Source organism: Phalacrocorax aristotelis, chromosome 3 (assembly GCF_949628215.1).
Source record: "Phalacrocorax aristotelis chromosome 3, bGulAri2.1, whole genome shotgun sequence".
Lineage (NCBI taxonomy): Eukaryota > Metazoa > Chordata > Aves > Suliformes > Phalacrocoracidae > Phalacrocorax > Phalacrocorax aristotelis.
The window spans coordinates 62,020,241-62,040,107 of record NC_134278.1 but is presented as its reverse complement, the minus strand read 5'-3'; the positions used below and the strand labels follow the sequence as shown (position 1 = coordinate 62,040,107).

The 19,867-nt window shown below is 45.7% G+C and overlaps 2 protein-coding genes across 3 annotated transcripts in view; one reads left to right on the top strand and one right to left on the bottom strand.

The window, feature by feature from the left end:
- The first annotated feature begins 1,062 nt into the window (after positions 1 to 1,062).
- CCN2 (cellular communication network factor 2) lies at positions 1,063 to 4,335 on the top strand. The gene is given in 7 exon segments (XM_075087649.1): positions 1,063 to 1,257; positions 1,259 to 1,407; positions 1,409 to 1,493; positions 1,609 to 1,831; positions 1,984 to 2,235; positions 2,469 to 2,680; positions 2,996 to 4,335. Coding segments are annotated over 7 exon segments (1,398 nt in total). The 5' UTR covers positions 1,063 to 1,077; the 3' UTR covers positions 3,293 to 4,335.
- A 13,307-nt stretch (positions 4,336 to 17,642) lies between these two features.
- Positions 17,643 to 19,867, bottom strand: part of ENPP1 (ectonucleotide pyrophosphatase/phosphodiesterase 1) — a 57,475-nt gene continuing 55,250 nt past the window's right edge. For both annotated transcript variants that reach the window (XM_075087645.1, XM_075087646.1), the window contains exon 25: positions 17,643 to 19,521. In XM_075087645.1, the coding sequence (XP_074943746.1) occupies positions 19,354 to 19,521 (168 nt within the window). In that variant the 3' untranslated portion in view covers positions 17,643 to 19,353. The remainder of the gene's footprint in view (positions 19,522 to 19,867) is intronic.

Sequence of the window (19,867 nt, the reverse complement as noted above, 5' to 3'; positions counted from 1 at the left end):
ATATCCATCAAATTTCCGTTTGCCTAATAAGATGCATTAAGCTGGTCTCTCTCATTAAACATTAACATACTTCCACAGGTCAAAAGCCAAAACGCTGGCATTCCTTGTGTTAAAGCAGAGGTCAAACAACATGACATCACTGAATATTCAAATAGTACATGGGGAGGTGGGGGAATAACCATCCTCCTGGTTAAAAAAAAAAAAAAAAGAAGCATAACAGTTATCTGCAATGATTTAATACAAGCCACAATGCTTAGGTCTTGGGTTCCGTCAAATACAAACCACAGCGTTTGGGTTTTGGCTGAGTGCGGCGGCATGCCAGTCTCTTCTCGTTGTAATCCCGGGGTGGACCATCGGCAAGGTTGGGAAGCAGGGATGTGCGAGGAACGTGTTGCTCAGAAATGACAGCTGCACGCAGGCAGTGGGAAAATAATAGCCACTTCTTCCACGCTTCAGACTCCGTCCGCTGTGCCAAATATTTCAGAGTAAATAGGCACTCTCTCTATTCATAGAGAGCATCTATTAGGGAAGGAACACATTACAAATATTCAGTATGATTCAGTGGTACACAGAGTCAATTTATACCCGGTAGCGTAATTACACCTTTTTTTGGCGGTACCAAAGCGCCGGGACCGTTGGCCGCCGGGCACCGGGGACCCCGAGGCCAGGGCTCCGCCGCCGGCCGCCGCCGGGGGGCTCGGGCCACCCCCGAAACCACCCGCCCCGCGTCCCCTCAGCCCTCGGGGCGAGCGGGGAGAACCGAGGACGGGGAATAACGGATTCCCCCGGCCGCCCCTGGCAACCGCCCCCCTCGCCCCTTCCCGCCGGGCCCGCCGCCGCCTCGAAATAACGCGCTGCCGCCGGGGAGGGGGACGGGACGGACACACGGACACGGCCGAGAGCCGCTGGCAGCGGAGGTGACTCACATTTAAAAAACATCAGGATGAAAAATAAAAAGACGGGAGGGCGGCGTTGGGGGGGCGCAGACGGAGGAATGCGGGAGTCAGGGGTCAGGGCCGCTCCGGGGCGGCGGCGGCGGGGCGGGGCGGGGCGGGCGGCGCGGCGCGGCGCGCAGGAATGCGCGGAATGTCGCTGTTTGTCCGCGGCCCCATTCAGCCCATTGGCGAGGCCGCGCCGCCGCCGCGTATAAAGGGGCGCCCGCCCCGGCACTCCGCAGTCACACAGACACCCTCCCGCCGGACTCGGAAGGAGCGGAGCGCAGGAGAGCGGAGCAGCGCGGCACCGAGCAGCCACCTACCCGCCCGCCCAGCGCCCACCGCCACAGGCCCGTCCGCGCAGCGCCGCTGAGGAGAATCGCCCGGCGGGAAACCCTCCTCACCTCACCTCAGCTCAGCTCATCTCACCCCGGCTCACCTCACCTCACCGCCCCTCCGCCGGGCCGCCCGACGCCGCGCCGCCCACAAGCCGAGGACCGCCGCGGGATGGCCCCCGCCAGCTTCGCCGTAGCCCTCCTCCTCGCCCTCCTCAGCCCGGTAAGCGCTGCCGCCCGCGGCGCCGCCACCCCCGCCCCGGCCGGCGCGGTCCCGGCGGCGGCCCTGACGGCCCCTTCCCTCTCTCTCTCTCCCCCTCTCCCGCCGCCGCTGGCAGGAGGCGCAGGGCCAGGAGTGCAGCGGGCAGTGCCAGTGCGGCGCGGGGCCCGGCCCCACCTGCCCCGCCGGCGTCTCCCTGGTGCTCGACGGCTGCGGCTGCTGCCGCGTCTGCGCCAAGCAGCTGGGCGAGCTCTGCACCGAGCGCGACCCCTGCGACCACCACAAGGGGCTTTTCTGCGACTTCGGCTCCCCCGCCAACCGCAGGATCGGCGTCTGCACCGGTGAGTGGGGGCCGGGCAGCCGCCAGCTCGGCGGGGGGACGGGGGTCCCGCCGGGCGGGGGAAGGGGGAAGCGGGAAGCCGGGGCCGCGGCCCGGCGCTGCTGCGCCTCCCGACCGCCCGCCTCACCCTCCGCCTCCTCCTGCCCCTCGCAGCTCGGGACGGCGCCCCGTGCGTCTTCGGCGGCATGGTGTACCGGAGCGGCGAGTCCTTCCAGAGCAGCTGCAAGTACCAGTGCACCTGCCTGGACGGGGCGGTGGGCTGCGTGCCCCTCTGCAGCATGGACGTCCGCCTGCCCAGCCCTGACTGCCCCTACCCACGCCGGGTGAAGCTCCCTGGAAAGTGCTGCGAGGAGTGGGTCTGTGACGAGGCCAAAGAGCAGACCGCCGTGGGACCTGCTCTCGCTGGTGAGTGGGGGTCCCTCTGCGGATGGCAGCCCCGGGGGAAGTGGCACCCTGCATGGGGGTTGAAGGCAAGGGGGCGGGTTGACGCAGGGCACCCCTGCAGCTGGAGTGCAGCAGTTAGTGGAGTCACCCCACAGATAAGTGTGGCTGCCTGAATTCCTAAGGAAAGGGAAGGAAGCCTCTAGCAGAGCATGATATCAGGCAGTGGTCTCATCTTGGTTGTCTGTCCCCTGCAGCTTACAGACTGGAAGATACTTACGGTCCAGACCCAACAATGATGCGTGCCAACTGCCTGGTGCAGACCACTGAATGGAGTGCTTGCTCCAAGACCTGTGGCATGGGCATCTCAACCAGGGTCACCAACGATAATGCCTTCTGCAGACTGGAGAAGCAGAGTAGACTGTGCATGGTCAGACCTTGTGAAGCAGACCTGGAGGAGAACATCAAGGTAAACAATCTCATCTTTATGTGTCATCTATAAGGAGGCTTCCATACGCTAGCAAAAACCCCGGAAATGTGCGGTTCTGACAGGTAGTCAGTTGCAAGAGGTTTACCTTGAAATTTGAGTTTGCCCCAGTGGTGAACAGTTTACAGTTAAATGCCCTTAACTTTCTTTCATGCTGTATTATGGCGCTATGTAAGACACTTTTGCTCAATGAAAATATAATAAGGATTAGCCTGTCTGCTTGCCCTTAGCTTGCAAACTTAGTGCTGTGTGAAAGTCTACCATCTAACCATTCTGTATTCACTTATATCCTAACAGAAAGGCAAAAAGTGCATTCGCACCCCCAAAATCTCCAAGCCCATCAAGTTTGAGCTGTCTGGCTGCACCAGCGTGAAGACCTACAAAGCTAAGTTCTGTGGTGTCTGCACTGATGGGCGCTGCTGCACACCCCACAGAACGGCCACCCTCCCCGTGGAGTTCAAGTGCCCTGATGGGGAGATCATGAAGAGGAAAATGATGTTCATCAAGACCTGCGCGTGCCACTACAACTGCCCTGGAGACAATGACATCTTTGAGTCTCTGTACTACAGAAAGATGTATGGAGACATGGCATAAAGCCAGAAGGAGACGCTAACTAGATTCTCAACTTGAACTGATTTGCATCTCATTTTGTAAACATGATTCAATAGCACAAGGTATTTAAATCAGTTTTTTTTTTTTTAATTTCAACAAACTGCTCCATGTGACTTTAAGACAATTTTTCTACTGACCCCAAATGGTGGTTTGAAGAAGAAGGTAAAACGGACAGCGGGACCACAGCAAGACACAGCTTCAGAACACGCTGTTTGTGAGGTGGTGTGAAGGGGTTAAGGGAAATAGGCAGGAAAAGCAAGAGTCAAGGAAATGTTCCCTTAATGTCGTACAGCGTGCTTCATCTAGTAGTGCAATTGAGGAGGAGACCCTTAGCATGTTTGCTGGTGCTGGTTTAAGTGACAGCAACAGCCGGAATGCAAACCCTCGCCCAGCAAAGCGCTAAGTAGAAGGCGTTCTGTTAGTCAGGACAGTAATGTTTCAGCTCTGACACTCTGATTCATATGGCTTGGTCAAGAAGAATCAGAATCATGTCTATTAGACTGGACAGCTTGTGGCAGTTAATTTACCTGTAACAAGCTACTTTTTATTAATATTGTAAATACTGTGTGTATATATATTTGTACAGTTATCTAAATTAATTTAAAGTTTTGTGCCTTTGTTTAATGCTTTGAAATTTCAATGATAGCCTTCTTTTTTGGAACAAGATAGGTAGGATTTAAAAGCTTGTCTGACAATGCATTCAAAGCATGAAATAGATACTCTAGTGGAAATTGTTCAGACAGGGCCAAATGGTGAGTTGAGATCGAGATGGAGAGTAGTAGAGCTGAGGTGCCTGTATCCTTACAAAGCACTCACCTGGCAAAATACATTTGCTTCCACTTTATTGGACAAGTGACTAAGAAAAATGGCTCTTCTGCAGCTCATCAGTCCTTCCACTCGAGCATTTGTTTCTTTCTTTGACTATGGCTCTTTTTGGACAGTTTTATTTGTTGAGAAGTGTGACCAAAAGTTACATGTTTGCACCTTTTTAGTTGAAAATAAAGTATTTATATTTTTTATATAAATGGCTTGGTATTTCATTTACCTTTAGTCTTCACTGTTACCTTACATATTCCTAAAAGGGCTTGGCTTTGCACCAGATGAAAATCACATGATGCATGGTGGGGTTTTTTGTCCAGAAGCACATTCACTCATGAATAAGCTAATGATTTATGGTTACTTGTTCTGTTACTAGTGAGCCAACTCTAGTTTGTTACTCTTCTGAATTCAGAATGGAGCGCAGGGCCAGGCTTGCTTCGCCGAGCCCAGTGTTGCATTAGAAAGTGCAGCAGGTACCTCACATGTCACATGTGGTGGCTTTAAAATGAGCCAGGTGCTCACCACAGTACTCAACTCCTGCTATCATACTCCATGCAACGTTCTTGATTTCATTTAAATGTTCCACTGGTTGAGAGTTTTCAGCTAAGGCAAGGGAAATGGTTTTTGAAGTATCTGCATTAAAGTGTCTCCTGACTCTGGAGGCAAATCCAGAGGTCCAAAATTTGGTAAAATACTCAGTGTAGAGCTAATGAGTTGCACCATAAAAATCACAGAATAATACAGGTTGGAAGGCAACTCTTAAGATCATCTGATTTAACCTTCATGCAGAGTAGGGCTAACTCAGATGTGGTTTCACTTGAATTAAGACCTCAGTGTGGCATGGTAGAGCACTGAACTCAGATGGCAAATACCTGGGTTATCTTCCTGCGTGATGGCTGGGGACAAATCATTCTACATGACAGTTCTGTCTGTGAAGTGTCCATTGATTCAAACTCTTGCAGGCTCACAGATGAGCAGCGTTGTAAGAGCTGCACATTTTGATAATGGTCCAAACGTTCTCCTCAGACAAGCGAAAAACAGTTTAAGAACGGCTGTGAGTCACTTCCCTCATCCCCCTAAAGCTAAAAGGAAAGCAGCTTCAGTCCTGTGCTAGCTCCTACATTAATAACAGACTGGGGTTTTGTCCCTTTATTAAGACGGGGGGATTCTCCGAATTTAAAATTAACCTTTGCACTAGAAGTATTAGTTCTTGTTTTCAGAAAAAACACATACTCTCCAACAAGAATCCTTTTCAGGCAAACAAGTTCAATCTGGAATTTCCTGGTGCTGAAAGAGTGTTAGCTTACAAAAATGTCCATCCTTCCTGAGCACCTTCCAATCCCATTGATTTCAGCTAGCATTAGCGGCAAATCAGTGTAACACCAGCTTTGACTAATGATGGACAACAGAGCCCTAAACTAATGGGAAGTCAATGGGAGTCTTGCCAGCGGCCTCACCAGGCTCTGCACAAGGCCATAGAAGCATTTCCCCTTCCTCTAAAAAATACGAGGAATTCTCCTGGCATGAGGAAGTGGCTTTCTGTCTCCCATATGAAATAGTTTTGGGTAGCCTCTGGCTCTTATACTCCCTGAGACTCTCCAGCATTTTCTCTCTCTCTCTCTCTCTCTCTCTCTCTCTTTTTTTTTTCAGGTTATGAATATGATGCAGCCGTTCAGTTGACCCTGGAAACACTTCAAGCGTTCATACAACCACAAGGCCTGGCTGTCCCAACTGCTACTGTGGCTCCACCCCCAAATAAGAAGAAAACTGTCACTTTTAGTTCCAGCAAGGACAGGACATACATAGACTACATCCATAGCCAGCACTATTGAAGCTCTCAGGATCAGAAGAACAGAAAGAAGCATGATATACCTGCCAGGCTGGGATTAATGCCTTTAAGAGCTGGGGTGTTTATGGTACTGCTTAAGCCTGTTCATTAACAACTCCGCCCTGTGTTCTTTTACAAATTGGTGTCAGTCATTATAATGAATGGCCATGCCTTATAACATCCACCTCTTGAGCCTCATGACTGGCTCACAGGATTCACTCAGGTTCTGCTCCCAGTCGCCTGCAGCGTGGGCTGTATCTCAGACACCTAAGCTGTGCAGTGCTGTGGCCTCCCCTGGCACTGTCCGCCAGCTGTGCCTGGCTTACAAGGCTGCGGGGCCGGAGAACAGCAGCACTTCTCTAATTTAGGAAGGGCCATCTGTAATTAGACACCCACAAAGGGGCTCCCCCAGAACGGCTTGGGACCACGACCTATCCTCTGCCTGGTAAGGCAATGATGCAGCTGCTTTGCCTGCCATCTGACAAATTATCACACTGCTTCACAGGCCAGCGGAGAAGGATGGAAGAGGCTTCCTGTCAGAATATTTCAATGGTGGTTTGCCATTGCCACTGTGAATTAAAATAAGATACGCTGCATATACGAATCTGCTTAGCAAGTTGTTGCTTTCCCCTGAACATATCAAGGATCATAAATCCCAGCTATCACTGCATTATAATGATTTGCACTCCTTTTTTTTTCCAGGATCACATGTAGTCTTCCGACAGAAGCATGCATTTTACACCATTTCACAAGTGTTAGACCTCTGAAGGTTTTACCTCCAAAGGTAAAGAAATCTAAATACTTTGTTGTAAGGACTCCCAGAGGTGGAGCTAGGCATCATACTGTTTGTAAGATATGCTTTCAAACATGTCCCGGGAAAAGGGAGCCCTTGTATGGCATTTATGGCACCTTAAATGATGGTTAAAATGTGGACCTTTCAACTGTGAAGACGTTTCCTGATTTCATTCATTGTGCCTAAGATGCATAGGTGCAAGAATAAAAACAGGAGTTCAAAAGTCCAAAGTCACTTACATGGGAGAGAACATTGGTTCACATTCCTTCCAAAACACCCTGTTTTGGAAATTTGCTTTTGCGTGTTTGACATTTGCATCCTCAGAAAATCCTATTGTGCAGGTTTGCTACTGTACGTTTAAAATATTTTATTCACATATGTAAGTATATTCATTCAAATGACGAGCTCCTTGAAATGGATCTCCAGCAGTACTAGTAGTACAGTTGGTAAGGGACCACTGTAAAGTCAATACTCATTTAATAAATGATACTCAGTTAATCATTAAACAGGAATTCAAGGTGGCTGGGGACCAGAGTGTCAAACAATTTGTGAAATAACTGTAAGCCATCATATTTCAGATTTTTGTACCGTAACACTTTTATATGGATTTTCAGCTTAGCTTTCTAACACAATGCAGATGTGAACAACAGACAGGGATTATAGCCCTTTCATATGAAATAGGCTCTACTCTCCAGATGGAAATTTGTCAGATTCCTCAGAGCTAAGAAACATCCAAAAGACACTAGTTAAGAAACTCTTCAAGAATGAACCACTTTTAATGATCTGTAACCACACAGGAACAAATAAGTCTTTGAACAGTATCCAGTTGTTTGTCTCAGAAAGAAGGGGTCTCAGCTGAAAAAACTGGCTTTTGGACAGCACTAGAAATAGCATACTCTAACGAGATAATTTGTATTTTTTTCATGTAGCATGGCTTTTTCAGACATCGCACTTGAAGAAAGCACTCGTACCATTACACTGAAAAGGACCTTAAATGTAAGAAGGAACAGTACTATTCTAACCTAAACATATAATAATTCAACCATTCTGACTTTGCATCCTACCACCAAAACCCGAAGTTCTTTAAAAACAGTGCTTAAATGTGGCTTTAACTGATGTTATGCTATGCCTACATATGGAAGTAGTTAGCGAGGAGAAGTTGGGATGAAATACCAGTGTAAGGCTTTGCCCAAAACCCAAGAAGAATCCAAGAGAGGAAGTAGCTCAGTTAACTTATTTTTCCTCTCATTTTCCACTTTTTTTCCTCCCTGCAGTTCCTTTGATTCATGCCCATAAATGGACATACCAAAAGCCACTACATTCTCACAGTGTTTTTCAGCCTGCCTGGAACCAGGAAATACCAGGAATTTCTTCAAGGAACCTGTTCCCAAACTGTACTAAAGCCTTCAACACATTCAGCGTCTGAACAGAGTTTAGAAGCATGACTAAGGTCCCATCTCCACTGCACGACCCAGCGTTGCTCCTGCATCGGAGGACAACTGCTTGCAGTCATTGCTGCCAGCTCCGGCCTTTCCTGCTCTCCTCCGTGCCGGTCCCAGTCCACGCGCCCAGACAGCAAATATGGTGTGATTCTGAAAAGTGCCCCCCAAAAACCTCGGACTGTGTGTAGTGGCAGCATTCCTCAGCTCCTGTCTGTCGTTGGGGCAGTGCCAAATGCAGGAGTATTTACGTTTGCTTAATGGTAAGTGAATCCAACCCTAATAGTAGTATAATAGTGTTTTTGCTGTGAGAAACAAAGCATTTTACAGCCTCCCGAGCAGGACCAAAAGGTTGCTAATGTGGTACTGCAGTGTAAACACAATCCAGTGGTGCCTCCATTCATTACTTGGCCCCATTAATTGGGCCACTGAAAGAAATGCACAATCCAAAGAAATGTTTGTTGTTTTAAATCAGTCCTATTAAAAGCAGGTATTTAACAGCTTTCAGCAGCTACAAAATATGTTTTCCTGCTCCTGAGCTAAATGCTGAAAACCTGCTTTTCAGCCAGTTTTCAGGACTTAGGTCAGGCTAGCTAATTGACAGAACTGCAGTCACGCTGGTTTATACCACCTGCAGCCCAGAGTCCCGAGGCTGTACAGAGTTAGGGGAACTGCAGGGGGCTGTGTGCCTGGGAGGGCTCCCAAGAGGCACAGGCTGGCTTCTGTGACATCTGCTGGGCAATAAGCACCTGGAGGAGCACAAATAGCACGAGAAAGTGTTACTTACCAGGGAAGTGATAAGCCAGTGTATCTGGTAAATCAATGCAATGGACTAGAATTCAAAATAGATCTGCAATACTGTTCAGGCTTTAGGCTATGTCACATCTGGGAAGGTATTAGATAATATCTCAATACACTGTGATACAGTGTGGTGTTAATTACATTTTCTTAATTACACATTTCTTAAATCATGCAATTACAAAAGAAGTCTTTTTTTCTTAGCCAAAGGAGACATTTGAGGTCTTCTGAGGAGAGATCATCTCATCATGGACTTTGTGATTTGGCACACCACCATGCTCTGAAGGAACCTACTTTGCCCTGACTCTCAGGCTTTTGTTGCACAGCATGTGCTGAGACATCCACTGATCCAAGCACAGGTATGGCCCAGCTGTCACAAAGCTCCAGCCCCAGGCAGAGAAGACTGGTAAAACAATAGAAAACAGATTGGCTAAACAGATTCCCATCCCTCTGGGGTTCAGCTTCGCAGCCAACAAGAGCAAGACAGAAAGATAATACTGTGCAAAATATGCACCTTCTTATCTGTGAATCAAGAACAAGAGAGAATGTGTATTTGATGGAAAGCATGAGAATAGTTGAGGACCACTACATGCTGTAAGGCCAGGGAGTAGAAGTACACGGTCTTGCTAAGAAAATACTTATTTTCACAGTTTTCCAACTTCTGCCACCCTAAGGAAGGTCAGTGTTAGAGTTCATTGATCTCAGTGGAAAAGAGTATTTCTTTTGACTTGGTTTTCAAGAACACCATGTATGCACAAGAGCAAACATGCAGAGCAATGGAAATACATAAAAAGTCACATTTGGCCTTTTCCATTTATACGTATTGTTCTAATTCTAGGCTTGTTCTGAAGTCAAAAAGTCCAAGGTCAATAAGTTGATGAAGCTTTTGAAATCTAACATGGTAGGAGTTAATAAAGAAGCCCAGCTTAGCTTATCTTGGGAACTGCCATGAGTGTCTTCAATGGGCTTTTCCTATCAGCATCGTAGCTGTAGTTGCCCACCTGGGGGAATCTGCTCAGCTGAGGATTTTCTTCTACATGTGACTACGGAGGTGGTTATTAGATGGCATAGAAATGAAATGTTTCTTTCCTTCCATTGATCTTTCCAGCCACAACTCCCATAGTCAATAAATAGCCACTTTGGAAAGCACTACCTAATCAGAACATGCCCCAGCCAGTGATCCTGAATGGACCCCAGAGTTGCGGACGCCTGCGAGAAGCCACCTGGGATCAGCACTGCAAGGGAAGGCAACATGTGGCTTTGCTTGCTGTGTTACAGGCTCAGCGTTGCTGCTCATGTTTATGTTCCATAGCAGTAAAAACCAGCAATGTAGAAGTGCCATTTTATTTTACAGTTATTTGATTAGATACCCAATAAAATTCTGTTAGAGACAGATTGGCAAGGTTACCCACCTTGACTTAACAGCCAGAGTACCAGACTCATAGAGCTAGTCAATGCCAGATACATCTAGTGCAAGGATATCCTGTAAGGTCTAACCTTACACACACATACCCCCACACACCCCCACACCCCCACTGTAGCTTTCTGTATTATGCAGTTATTCTCATGAGGATGCAGTTATAATATAAATGTGTCACCCTACACAATATTCCACTCTACAAACGTGTTTATGCTCATCTTACCCTTTGGAAAACTGTATAGTGCCGGCATTTTAGTTCTGGCTTTTCTGATTTCTGCAAGTATATCATGAACGTGGCAGAGCTTGGAAGTAGATACAGCCTTTAGCATGGAAGGACTCTCTGGGTAAAAACTTGTATTCTATATGAAGAATTAATAAACTTTCTGCATGCAGAAATCAAGGAAGACTCTTCTACCCTTAAGAGTGCTTTAATTTCATGCAGTTGAAAAGCAAATGAGAGACTATTTCTGTAATATTTTCTTTGGCTCTTGCATGGAATTCTCTACAGACCTTATCACAGAACGGTTTAGAAACAATACGTATATTTGCTAGCAACTACACACAGTCATACATGAGCCAAACAAGCAACCGTAATGCTGGCTGATAACATCTCCTTGTGACTGCTGATTGTGAGAGGCAACAGGTTATTGTTCCAAATAGCTAACAGTTTTGTCTAAGAGCTCTCTTAGATTATTTATTAGACTTCATTAAACTGGTCTTTGAATTTCTTTGTACTCTCTGTATCCACACCAGGACAGCTTGTGGGTAGTAGGATCGCACAGGAACAGCCTGTACTTGAGTCAGAAAATAAAAAATTGTGCCCTGGCACCTGTATTTTGCCTGTCTGCTTTTCCAAAATGAGGAGGAGGAAGTTGGTCTCTCATTTTATTTCACGAGTGCATTTAGATAAAATTTGTTTTTTTAATGAGGCAGATCTGGAACATATAATTCCTGTTATATGATGCTGCTAACAGATGGTGTAGGAAGTATGGCTTTATATTCTAATGTTTAACCTACCTAGCACTTCATACACCCCCTGAACCTGTATCAGACTAACAACTCCTGAAACAGCAAATAATTCCTGTGCTGGTAACTACCTAGGCCCGGTCGGGTCCCGGTTGGCATGCAGCTTGGCCGCTGAGGGCTGCCAGACATAGAGCCGGGTCCCAGGGATGAGACCAGGCTCTTTCTCTGCATTACACTGACACCGTGTGACTGCTCTGCAGCAGCAGCAGTAGCAGCAGCCGCCTTGTGCTCCAGATACAAACTTTGCCTCCATATAAATGAAGATAAACAAGCTCATTGTGCTCTTTTCAGTGGTAGGTATTTTGTTTCTCACTTGAAGCAATTCCTGCTATTTTGGTAAGGATGGTGTGAGCTAAGCGTAGGCTTGTTTGAAATGTAGGGAATCTTATTTTCTCATAAAGTATTAAAGTAATAGCTACAGAGGTCTGTCTGAGCACCATGCATTGTTTATACACTCTGCAAATCATTGTTATCTGTATTAAAGATGCAGAAAATAAACCACCCAAGCATGCAGTTAAGACTGCTCTGGAACCAGCTGCAGGTCATAGGCTGAGGTCTCACTGATCCCCTCTCTCCTGCTATGGGCTGCTGCTGTGCTTTGAACCGGCAGCAGGTGCAGAACAGGAGCCCCTTGCAGACCCTCCCTGGGCATCCTCTGACTTCCCAAAGGCACCCATCCTGGAGGGACAGATCTCAATAATATGTCACAATATATCACAGTAATTGTCACCAGCAGGTACCTGGAAAAATAATCCAAAATAGAAATTTATTTATTAAAGGCAATAATAAAGAGTATACTTTACATGTCTTGCTTTTTATCTTGCATGCTTATTAAAAATTAATCAACCCCCCGAGGTCCAAGTTTTAGGATGAGCAGAGCTTGCTGCTCCTCCTTAGGTGGGCACAGACTCATATGTAGGCATTGGGCATCTGTCAGAATTCCGTGAAATTATCTTATGTAATTGCATCTCTTTTTCCAGTTGACTAATTATGTTACAGTAAGCCTTTGACTTAAATGTTGAAAGGGAAACGCATATCCTTCCTGACTTCTTCAACATGCATAAACATGATGAGTCGTATCCATTTTGTGTAGGTTTGGTCTGATGAATGGGACTTCAAGTCTGATGCTCTGGGTCTAACCCAAACCTACTGCAAAAAACCCTCTGATCCAGCTCCTTACTTGGGTTCCATCTCTGTGAAATGGGTTTGGACATACAAACCGGCAAGAGGGCTGCTGTGCCTCGTCCCCTGGATCCTCTCTACTGCAGCTGGCCCCGCAGCCAAACTGTGGAGCAGGATCTGGTACGTGGGCAGCTACATCACTTAGACTCAAAAAAGCAGTAAGAAATGCTGGGTGTTTGTTAGGTGCATACACAAAGCTGTCAAAATCTATCTTATTAATAGTGGGAAATATTTCCTTTTTACTTATTTATCCAAGTCCTTTGGGCCAAAACAGGCTTCTGGTTAATTGCTTTTCCTGTTTTAAAAAGTCATGTGATTGTTCTCAGCTATTAGATCCATCCCCTCTAGTTCCCAAAACACTGCCCCTCTTTTGATGCCCTTTCAGTAATGGAACAGTTGCGCTTTTGCTGAAATATCTACCTTGTAGGTAGGTCTTTCTCTTGTAATACTTTCAGTTCACCATCATGTTTTTGATACCAAAAATGTCCATCTTTCATAAGCTTTATTTTGGTACAGATGACACTCTGGCAAATTGTCATTGTGAAAGATTCATTCTGGACGTTGCAGGGATCTCCACACTTTCCGTATTCAGGGAGCTACATGTCAAGAAGCTACATGAATGCAACTTTCAAGTGCTGAATCTAAACAGCTGTCACCAACCGTTTTCCCAGAGCTACGGCTATCTATGCCCTCAGACGACAAAGCTATGGAGTCTGCAAGTCATTCTAACTCCTGATAAGGACTTAGAGCCAGCTAGTGGGTACGTCTACATATTGGTGCCTTCTTCCTCAAGGCGTTTTCTGATCTTCCTAAGTTTGTTTGCTTTGCCCTTTATACATACTGAGAAGTGTCCAGTCGAATGAAAACCCTTCTCTCCTCCATGTGAACAGCATATCAGTCCAAGTCGTGTCCTCTAGAACTTGAGATCTGCAGCCAAAGTTGTTAACGTAATAAAAATACAGTCTTTTCCATTAGCTGACTTTCCTCTGAAGCCATGAGTGTTTGTTGTCATAACACCACCCCACCTCTCCCATTTGAATCAGGGTATTTTGGCTGCAATGTGTTCTGATCTTGCAGTATATGGGGACAAGGGGTCTGGGGTCATGCTTTTGCTTTTTTTGTTTTTTTTCTTTTTTTTTTTTGCAGAGAGCTATGGACAACCTGGTTTATATTATGTAAGCTCCAAGATGACATTAATTTCTGTAAGATATCCCAAGAACAGTTATTCTCCCCAGCAATGAAGTTGTTGATATAGAGTCAAGCTGTATTTCTGCTCTGCTGAAGCCACCAGTGGGAGTTGGCAGTGCACATTTTATGTCAGTTGAGCTCATTTGTAAAACAAAAGTGTTAACATCCGTAGTGTAATTAGTCCCACTGGTATGTCTGATACACAGGATATACAATAATTTAAATGAAAAAATAAACTTCCTCTGTGTAGCATAACCTTCTTCCACAAAAGTTTTTTTTTATTCTTTCGATCCCAGTAATTCAGTCTTCCCAGTGCTCTTGTCTCTGAAAACTGTAGTAGGAGTGTTAGCTAATGACAAGAATGTGAAGTATTTCATAAAAAGCTTAAGAAAGCCCATTCTTTTCCAGGTGGTTTGCCTGGATTTCTACTGTCCCAGGTCCATATTTCCTTAGAAAATGCACAGTGAGCAAAACAGACCTTTTTCAAGTTATCTCAGATCAGACCAGAAGAGGGCCAGGTATCACCAGCAAATGCAGCTGTGTTCATTTGTTCAAAGTCAAATGTATCCATATGTGATTATCAAACTTTGCACCTCCCCAAAAAATTTATTTTGAACAGCAGAACCAAGTGTACATTATTCCTTTCTCCAGTATGAAGAAGCTAGGTACCGTTTGAAACCTAGTTACAGCACTATAACAGAGTATAATTAAAATTTTGTAGTGGACTGTGCCATCTTATGCAGCCAGCAGGTATATAAGATTTAAAAGCAAATTCATCATCCTCAAGCAGCACCCTTCCTGCCACACAGAAATTCAAAGCGTCAGTACAGACACAGGATGGCGACGGTAAAGCCTCCAGCACAGACAGATATAGAGAGACATAAACAAATTCTCCTTCAAGCCCCAGACGGAGGCTGGTGCTGAAGCACAGCTTTGCCAGAGTAGCATGAGTGCAGAGTCTCATATCATCTAGACTGGCTTTCAGCCATGCATATATGCCTTACAGACACGACCAAAGGGCACTTCGCTGTCTTCTAGTCAGGGGGAGATCGGTCAGGAGCTTTGGGGTGATTCAAAATGTTTCCATCCTGCTGTATTTATTTCAGCAGAGAAACTAAAAATAGAAAGGACTAAACCTGCAATAAAGGGCAACACAAATTTAACATGTTGTGGCTGAGGTGGAATATGATAATTTGCAATGGCATCCTCTAAAATCTGTTGCCAGGCTTCCATAATTATTGCAAGTTTGTCCGTGGTCTCCATAGCAGCCTTTCCTGAGGCTCGAGGCCTCTGTGGTGACTCACAGCGGTTCAGTGAGGGACTCAGACTCCTTTCCAAGGGGAGTCTGAGTCACAGGATGCCAAACCTGGACTGGTTTCCTGTAATATAGAGGTTCCTGAACTATGGTAGACGTACCGCTCATGGTACACAAACCACCTCAGTGTGATGCTCCAACACCTCCCAGGCATTGCCACAGGGTATACAAGGGTAAGCAGGAGACATTGCTGCTGCTGCCACTGGCAATGGTGGTACCCAAACAAAAATATTTGGAAACTTCTGCTTTAGTAAGTTGCTCGGCTCACACTAACTCTGTCCCTGAACTCCTCAGAAGGATGAAAACAGTTTACCACAGAAAAGCAGTAAAAGAGCTGAGTGTAGCCCTCACTGTGAGCCTGGGATGGTTTCCTGACCTCATTAGTGGTGCTGCTGTAGGTACAGAGTGTGTGACCCTGCCATAGGAGAGGTCCCTTGTGGTGCTGTTGCCCCTGAGCATCTACTCCAGAGTGGTAAGGTGGGCAACACGTCCTGGCACAGGCATTTCTTCAGCAACAGGCTTGAGCTTTGCAGCAGATCTTGGAAGAAGAGAGATCGGAAATGAGGAAATTTTCTCTGTGCCCTAACCACAGACCCACAGATTTAGGCTTTCTTTTATATTCCTTCTTGCCTTCTTGTCCCCATGAATCTCATTTTCCTGGAAAAGTGGGTGCCCTCCCATGCAGCAGAGGGGTAGCTCCTCCCAGCTTGCAGAGCCTGGTTTATAACCCTGTATTTAAAGAGATAATTTTGTACTTTGAATCTCCTCACACCAGAGAAAGGCAGAAGCCCAGGCCACCCACTCGCTGGATGAGACAGGGCAGCCTCTGGCAGGTGCCCTTAGCTGTTGTGGGTGCTGGACGTGTCGAGAACAGATTTGTCAGAACAGACCCGTCTCAAATACAGGCAGGTAGATACTGCTTCTTTTTAAAATAGGGTCAATCTTGAGGTAAATAAGAGCAAGAAACCGGTAACACAGTTAAGCGGATTACCTCACAGTTGCTGAGAGGGGAAGCAGACAGCGATATAAACCCGTACCACCCGAATACCTCTGAAGGCACAACTCCATGTGCATTTTTTTCAGCAGCAAAACCATACTGAGATGTCCTCTGCCCCACTACTCATTCCTACCACACCATCAAAGACCCATCAGCTTCTCAGGTATGTTAAGGTTTGCCTGCACAAAATCCTTTCATGACCCATTTCATTCCTTCAGTAACCAGCCTGCTCCATCGCTTAACTCATCCCACAGTTAGATGCCCCATGCCTCAACCAGATGTCCCCTGTTGCCCTTCAGGCCCTTTCTCCTTGCTTCCTGCCCACAACAGTCACAAGGACTAGATTAGCTCTGTCCACCCTCGAGCAACCTTTAACATCTGTGAAGGCTGCTACCACCCTCTTCCTCAGCCACCCTTTCCTCACCCCTAACCAAACATCATTGTTTAGGAGCTGGAGACTGGTCAGCACCTTCCCTGTACCAGTGGGCACCAGCTGGAGCCTACAGCACCTCCAGGTGCCTTCCCTGAGAAGGCCTGGTGACACAAGATGCTGCTACGACACATCCAGACCAATGACCCTTACTCTGCCCCTCCACTGTCTTTTTTACCTCCAAGAAGGCCAGACTGCCCAGCAGCTGACATTAAGAAGCAGTTACATTGAATAATGCTGACAATCCTGTCACAACAGTGTTGCTATGACACCTTTCAGATTCACTCACTGAGAATGCTCAGGGGAGCTCTAACACCCTTCATCAGCTGAAACAGAAAATATTTTACACCCAGATAGAAGAAGCTGTAAGTTTTTTGCAGAACTATGAGTCTGATGGTGGCATGTTTCTTGGGGGTCATCAGGCTTCAAAAACACAGCCCAGTATCAGCTGTCCCAGGGTATCACCAGCCACTGGATACCATGACTAGCACCGGCATTTATTAATAATGTTCTGACACCACCATTACAAATGTTTCTGAAAAGCAAAAATGAGGAAATAAAGGCAAAACTATTTACCCTAAGAGTAAATCAGGATAGCTCTCCTCCTTGTCAGGCTGACTTGTCAATTTCTGGCAAACCCCAAACCCCTCTCAGCCACTACCTGCTTGATGACCGTAACAACTTCCACAGCCTCTGTCCCTTCCAAATCCTCCCAAGGTTAAAACGGCAGTCATCTGCTTGAAGCCTATCCTGTTCCATCTTTACCCAGGAGCTAGGCTAGCCCTGCCTCTTAACTGGAACTGGCATTGCTTCACTTTCTGAAGATGTTAACATCTCTGTCATTTGCATTCAGGAGGCACTATCAGTTTTAAAAACACTTAAGAACACCTTGACCGTCTTTCTTCCTACCTTTCTCTTCCAATAACGAATGCAAGTTCAACATTCTGGTTGGAGGAGAAGTTATCTTCCACTCAAAGAGCAGGGATTGAAGCAACTGCCATCCCACACCCTCAACAAAAATGTGAAATAGCGCTCTGTATCTGCACCAGTGTTTAATGATGCAGTAGCATTTGGTACAGAACGGGTCACAAACAGCATACTTCTGGTGTTTTTATTGGTCACAGGCAATGTTACAAAGCAGTTACACTGAATAATGCTGTCACAGTCATATCATAATGTGATGTTGCTAGAACACATTTAAATTTCACACAGTGAAACTACTTCAGGGAAAAAAAAAAAATCATGCTTGTAACAGAAGATCAAGAAAATACATTTGATTAAGAGAAAAGATGGTCCCAGGATTTCAGCCCACTCAAACTGAAGTTAATGGAAAAGCTTCCACTGACTTCAGCAGGCTTTGAATCCAGCCTCCAACACCCCCAGACTGAGCTGTAAAGGTAAAATGCCTCTCTGCTCAGTCACAGGCTCTTCATTCTTCTAACATACTTGTGCGTGATGTATTTTCTTCTTTTTAAATGAGAAGAACATAAATGTGTAATCGACTATGCCAAACTTTATACACAACAGAGCCCAGTTTGGCTCATCAGCTTTAGAGAGAGTGGGAGAATTGCAAAGGTGTACTGGAAAAGGAGGGAGTTCCTACACGCTCCTGGGTGCCTGTAGCAGCTGTTTGTGTAGCCTGAAAGCTTCAGTAAAGCTCATTACATGCTTCTTCAGAATTTACATCTGGCAGTGCCTGCATTCAAGATGGGTAACTTATGCGAGCTGGAATTTGGATGATTTGGATGACTAAGAACAGTTACAAATGCAGCTAGGATGTGGTCAGTTTCCTGTGAACAGACAACCGAATGGCCTGTGGGGCATTTACTGAAGTGATGAGATGTGCCACTACAGAAGATCATCTTATCATTCTAACTAAGGCAACAACCTTAGTGCAAGATTACCTCTTCTTGACAAAAATGGGATTTCAAAACCACAGCTGACGAAATCAGGCACTAATTTGAGAAAGGCATCTAGCTTCAAGAAAGCAAAATCTTTTAATCAAATCTAATTTTGATTTGAAGTAAGATAATTATTTCTGGGAGCTCAGAGGTCTTCTTTAATTAATTTCTTCTGACTTGCAGATGACTTGGTGCATCCTATACCTGCTCATTCTGAGGATGCTTATACAACATGCAAACTGTGCATCAAATTCTCCTTCAGTGCTGGAGACACCAGAGGGCAGCAACATACCAAGGCTTCCCAGCTAACTGAACTCCTTTAGCCAGGCATCTTTTCCGTGTTGGGGAGGTTTCAGTTACCAGTCTTACTAACCTCAGTAAAGCTTCCAGCACCATAACACTGCATTATTTCTAAGGGACCTGAGGCTCAGAATGTAATTCATGCTTCATGGAAAACTGGAGTGAGCGGTGCTGGTTAGATTTCAATGGTCACCAAGACTGTAGCTATTTCCCAGAACTGTATTTGCTAATTATCTATATTTTTGAAGTAGAACATTGATCATAACCCGTGCTTTATAAACTTCTCCCTCTCCAGTGCATATAAAAGATAACATTTTTGTTCGTGTCAGACTACAAGGATCAAATGCCGTTAGCATTTAATAATGGACATGGCTGTACCACATTCAAGTGGGAATGACAGGAGCTGCCACCCTGTGTTATATACATAGTCCATCAGGGGTCCCTGAGATACAATTATGGCACCCACTCTCCTCCCTACTGGCATTTTGGTCAAGAGTTCTCAATAAATGTTCCAGCTTATTTAAAAAAAAAAAATGCACTCATTAGTTAAAAACATTCTATTTACAAATCAGTTATGACATGGACAACAACATTCCATAGGAAAAAATCAAACCGTTTCAAAAGTTGGTAAATATGTTTTTAACTGTAAAATCTCAGATACTGGCTCTTTTCTGTCTTGATAGAAGCTGAGTCCAGTAAGTAATTCTACATCTCTGACCCGAGCTGTATGAAACTTCATTCTCTCTTCAACCCACTCAGACTCGGACTTGCCATCCTATTGGGAGACAGGAATGAAGAAGAGGGTTTATAAACCATCTTTTTTTTTCTCACATACACTTAATCAATTAGCAAAAGACATTTTGATATTTTATGACAGAAAGCAGTAATTGTTGGCGAACATCTAACAAAAAAGGAAACGGATGGCACTGGATTATAACTAGTTATAAGCTTGCCTGAATTTAATACTTGCTGTTACTTCCTCAAGTATACAGAACTTGTAGCTGCACCAGTGGAAATTGGTGATAACAGGGAACGTCAGGTGAGGCCAAGCATCTATCCACCATCTCTATGACAAAATTATTTCTGAGAGCTGTGCCTGACTTGGGCAGTGACTTGAGTAA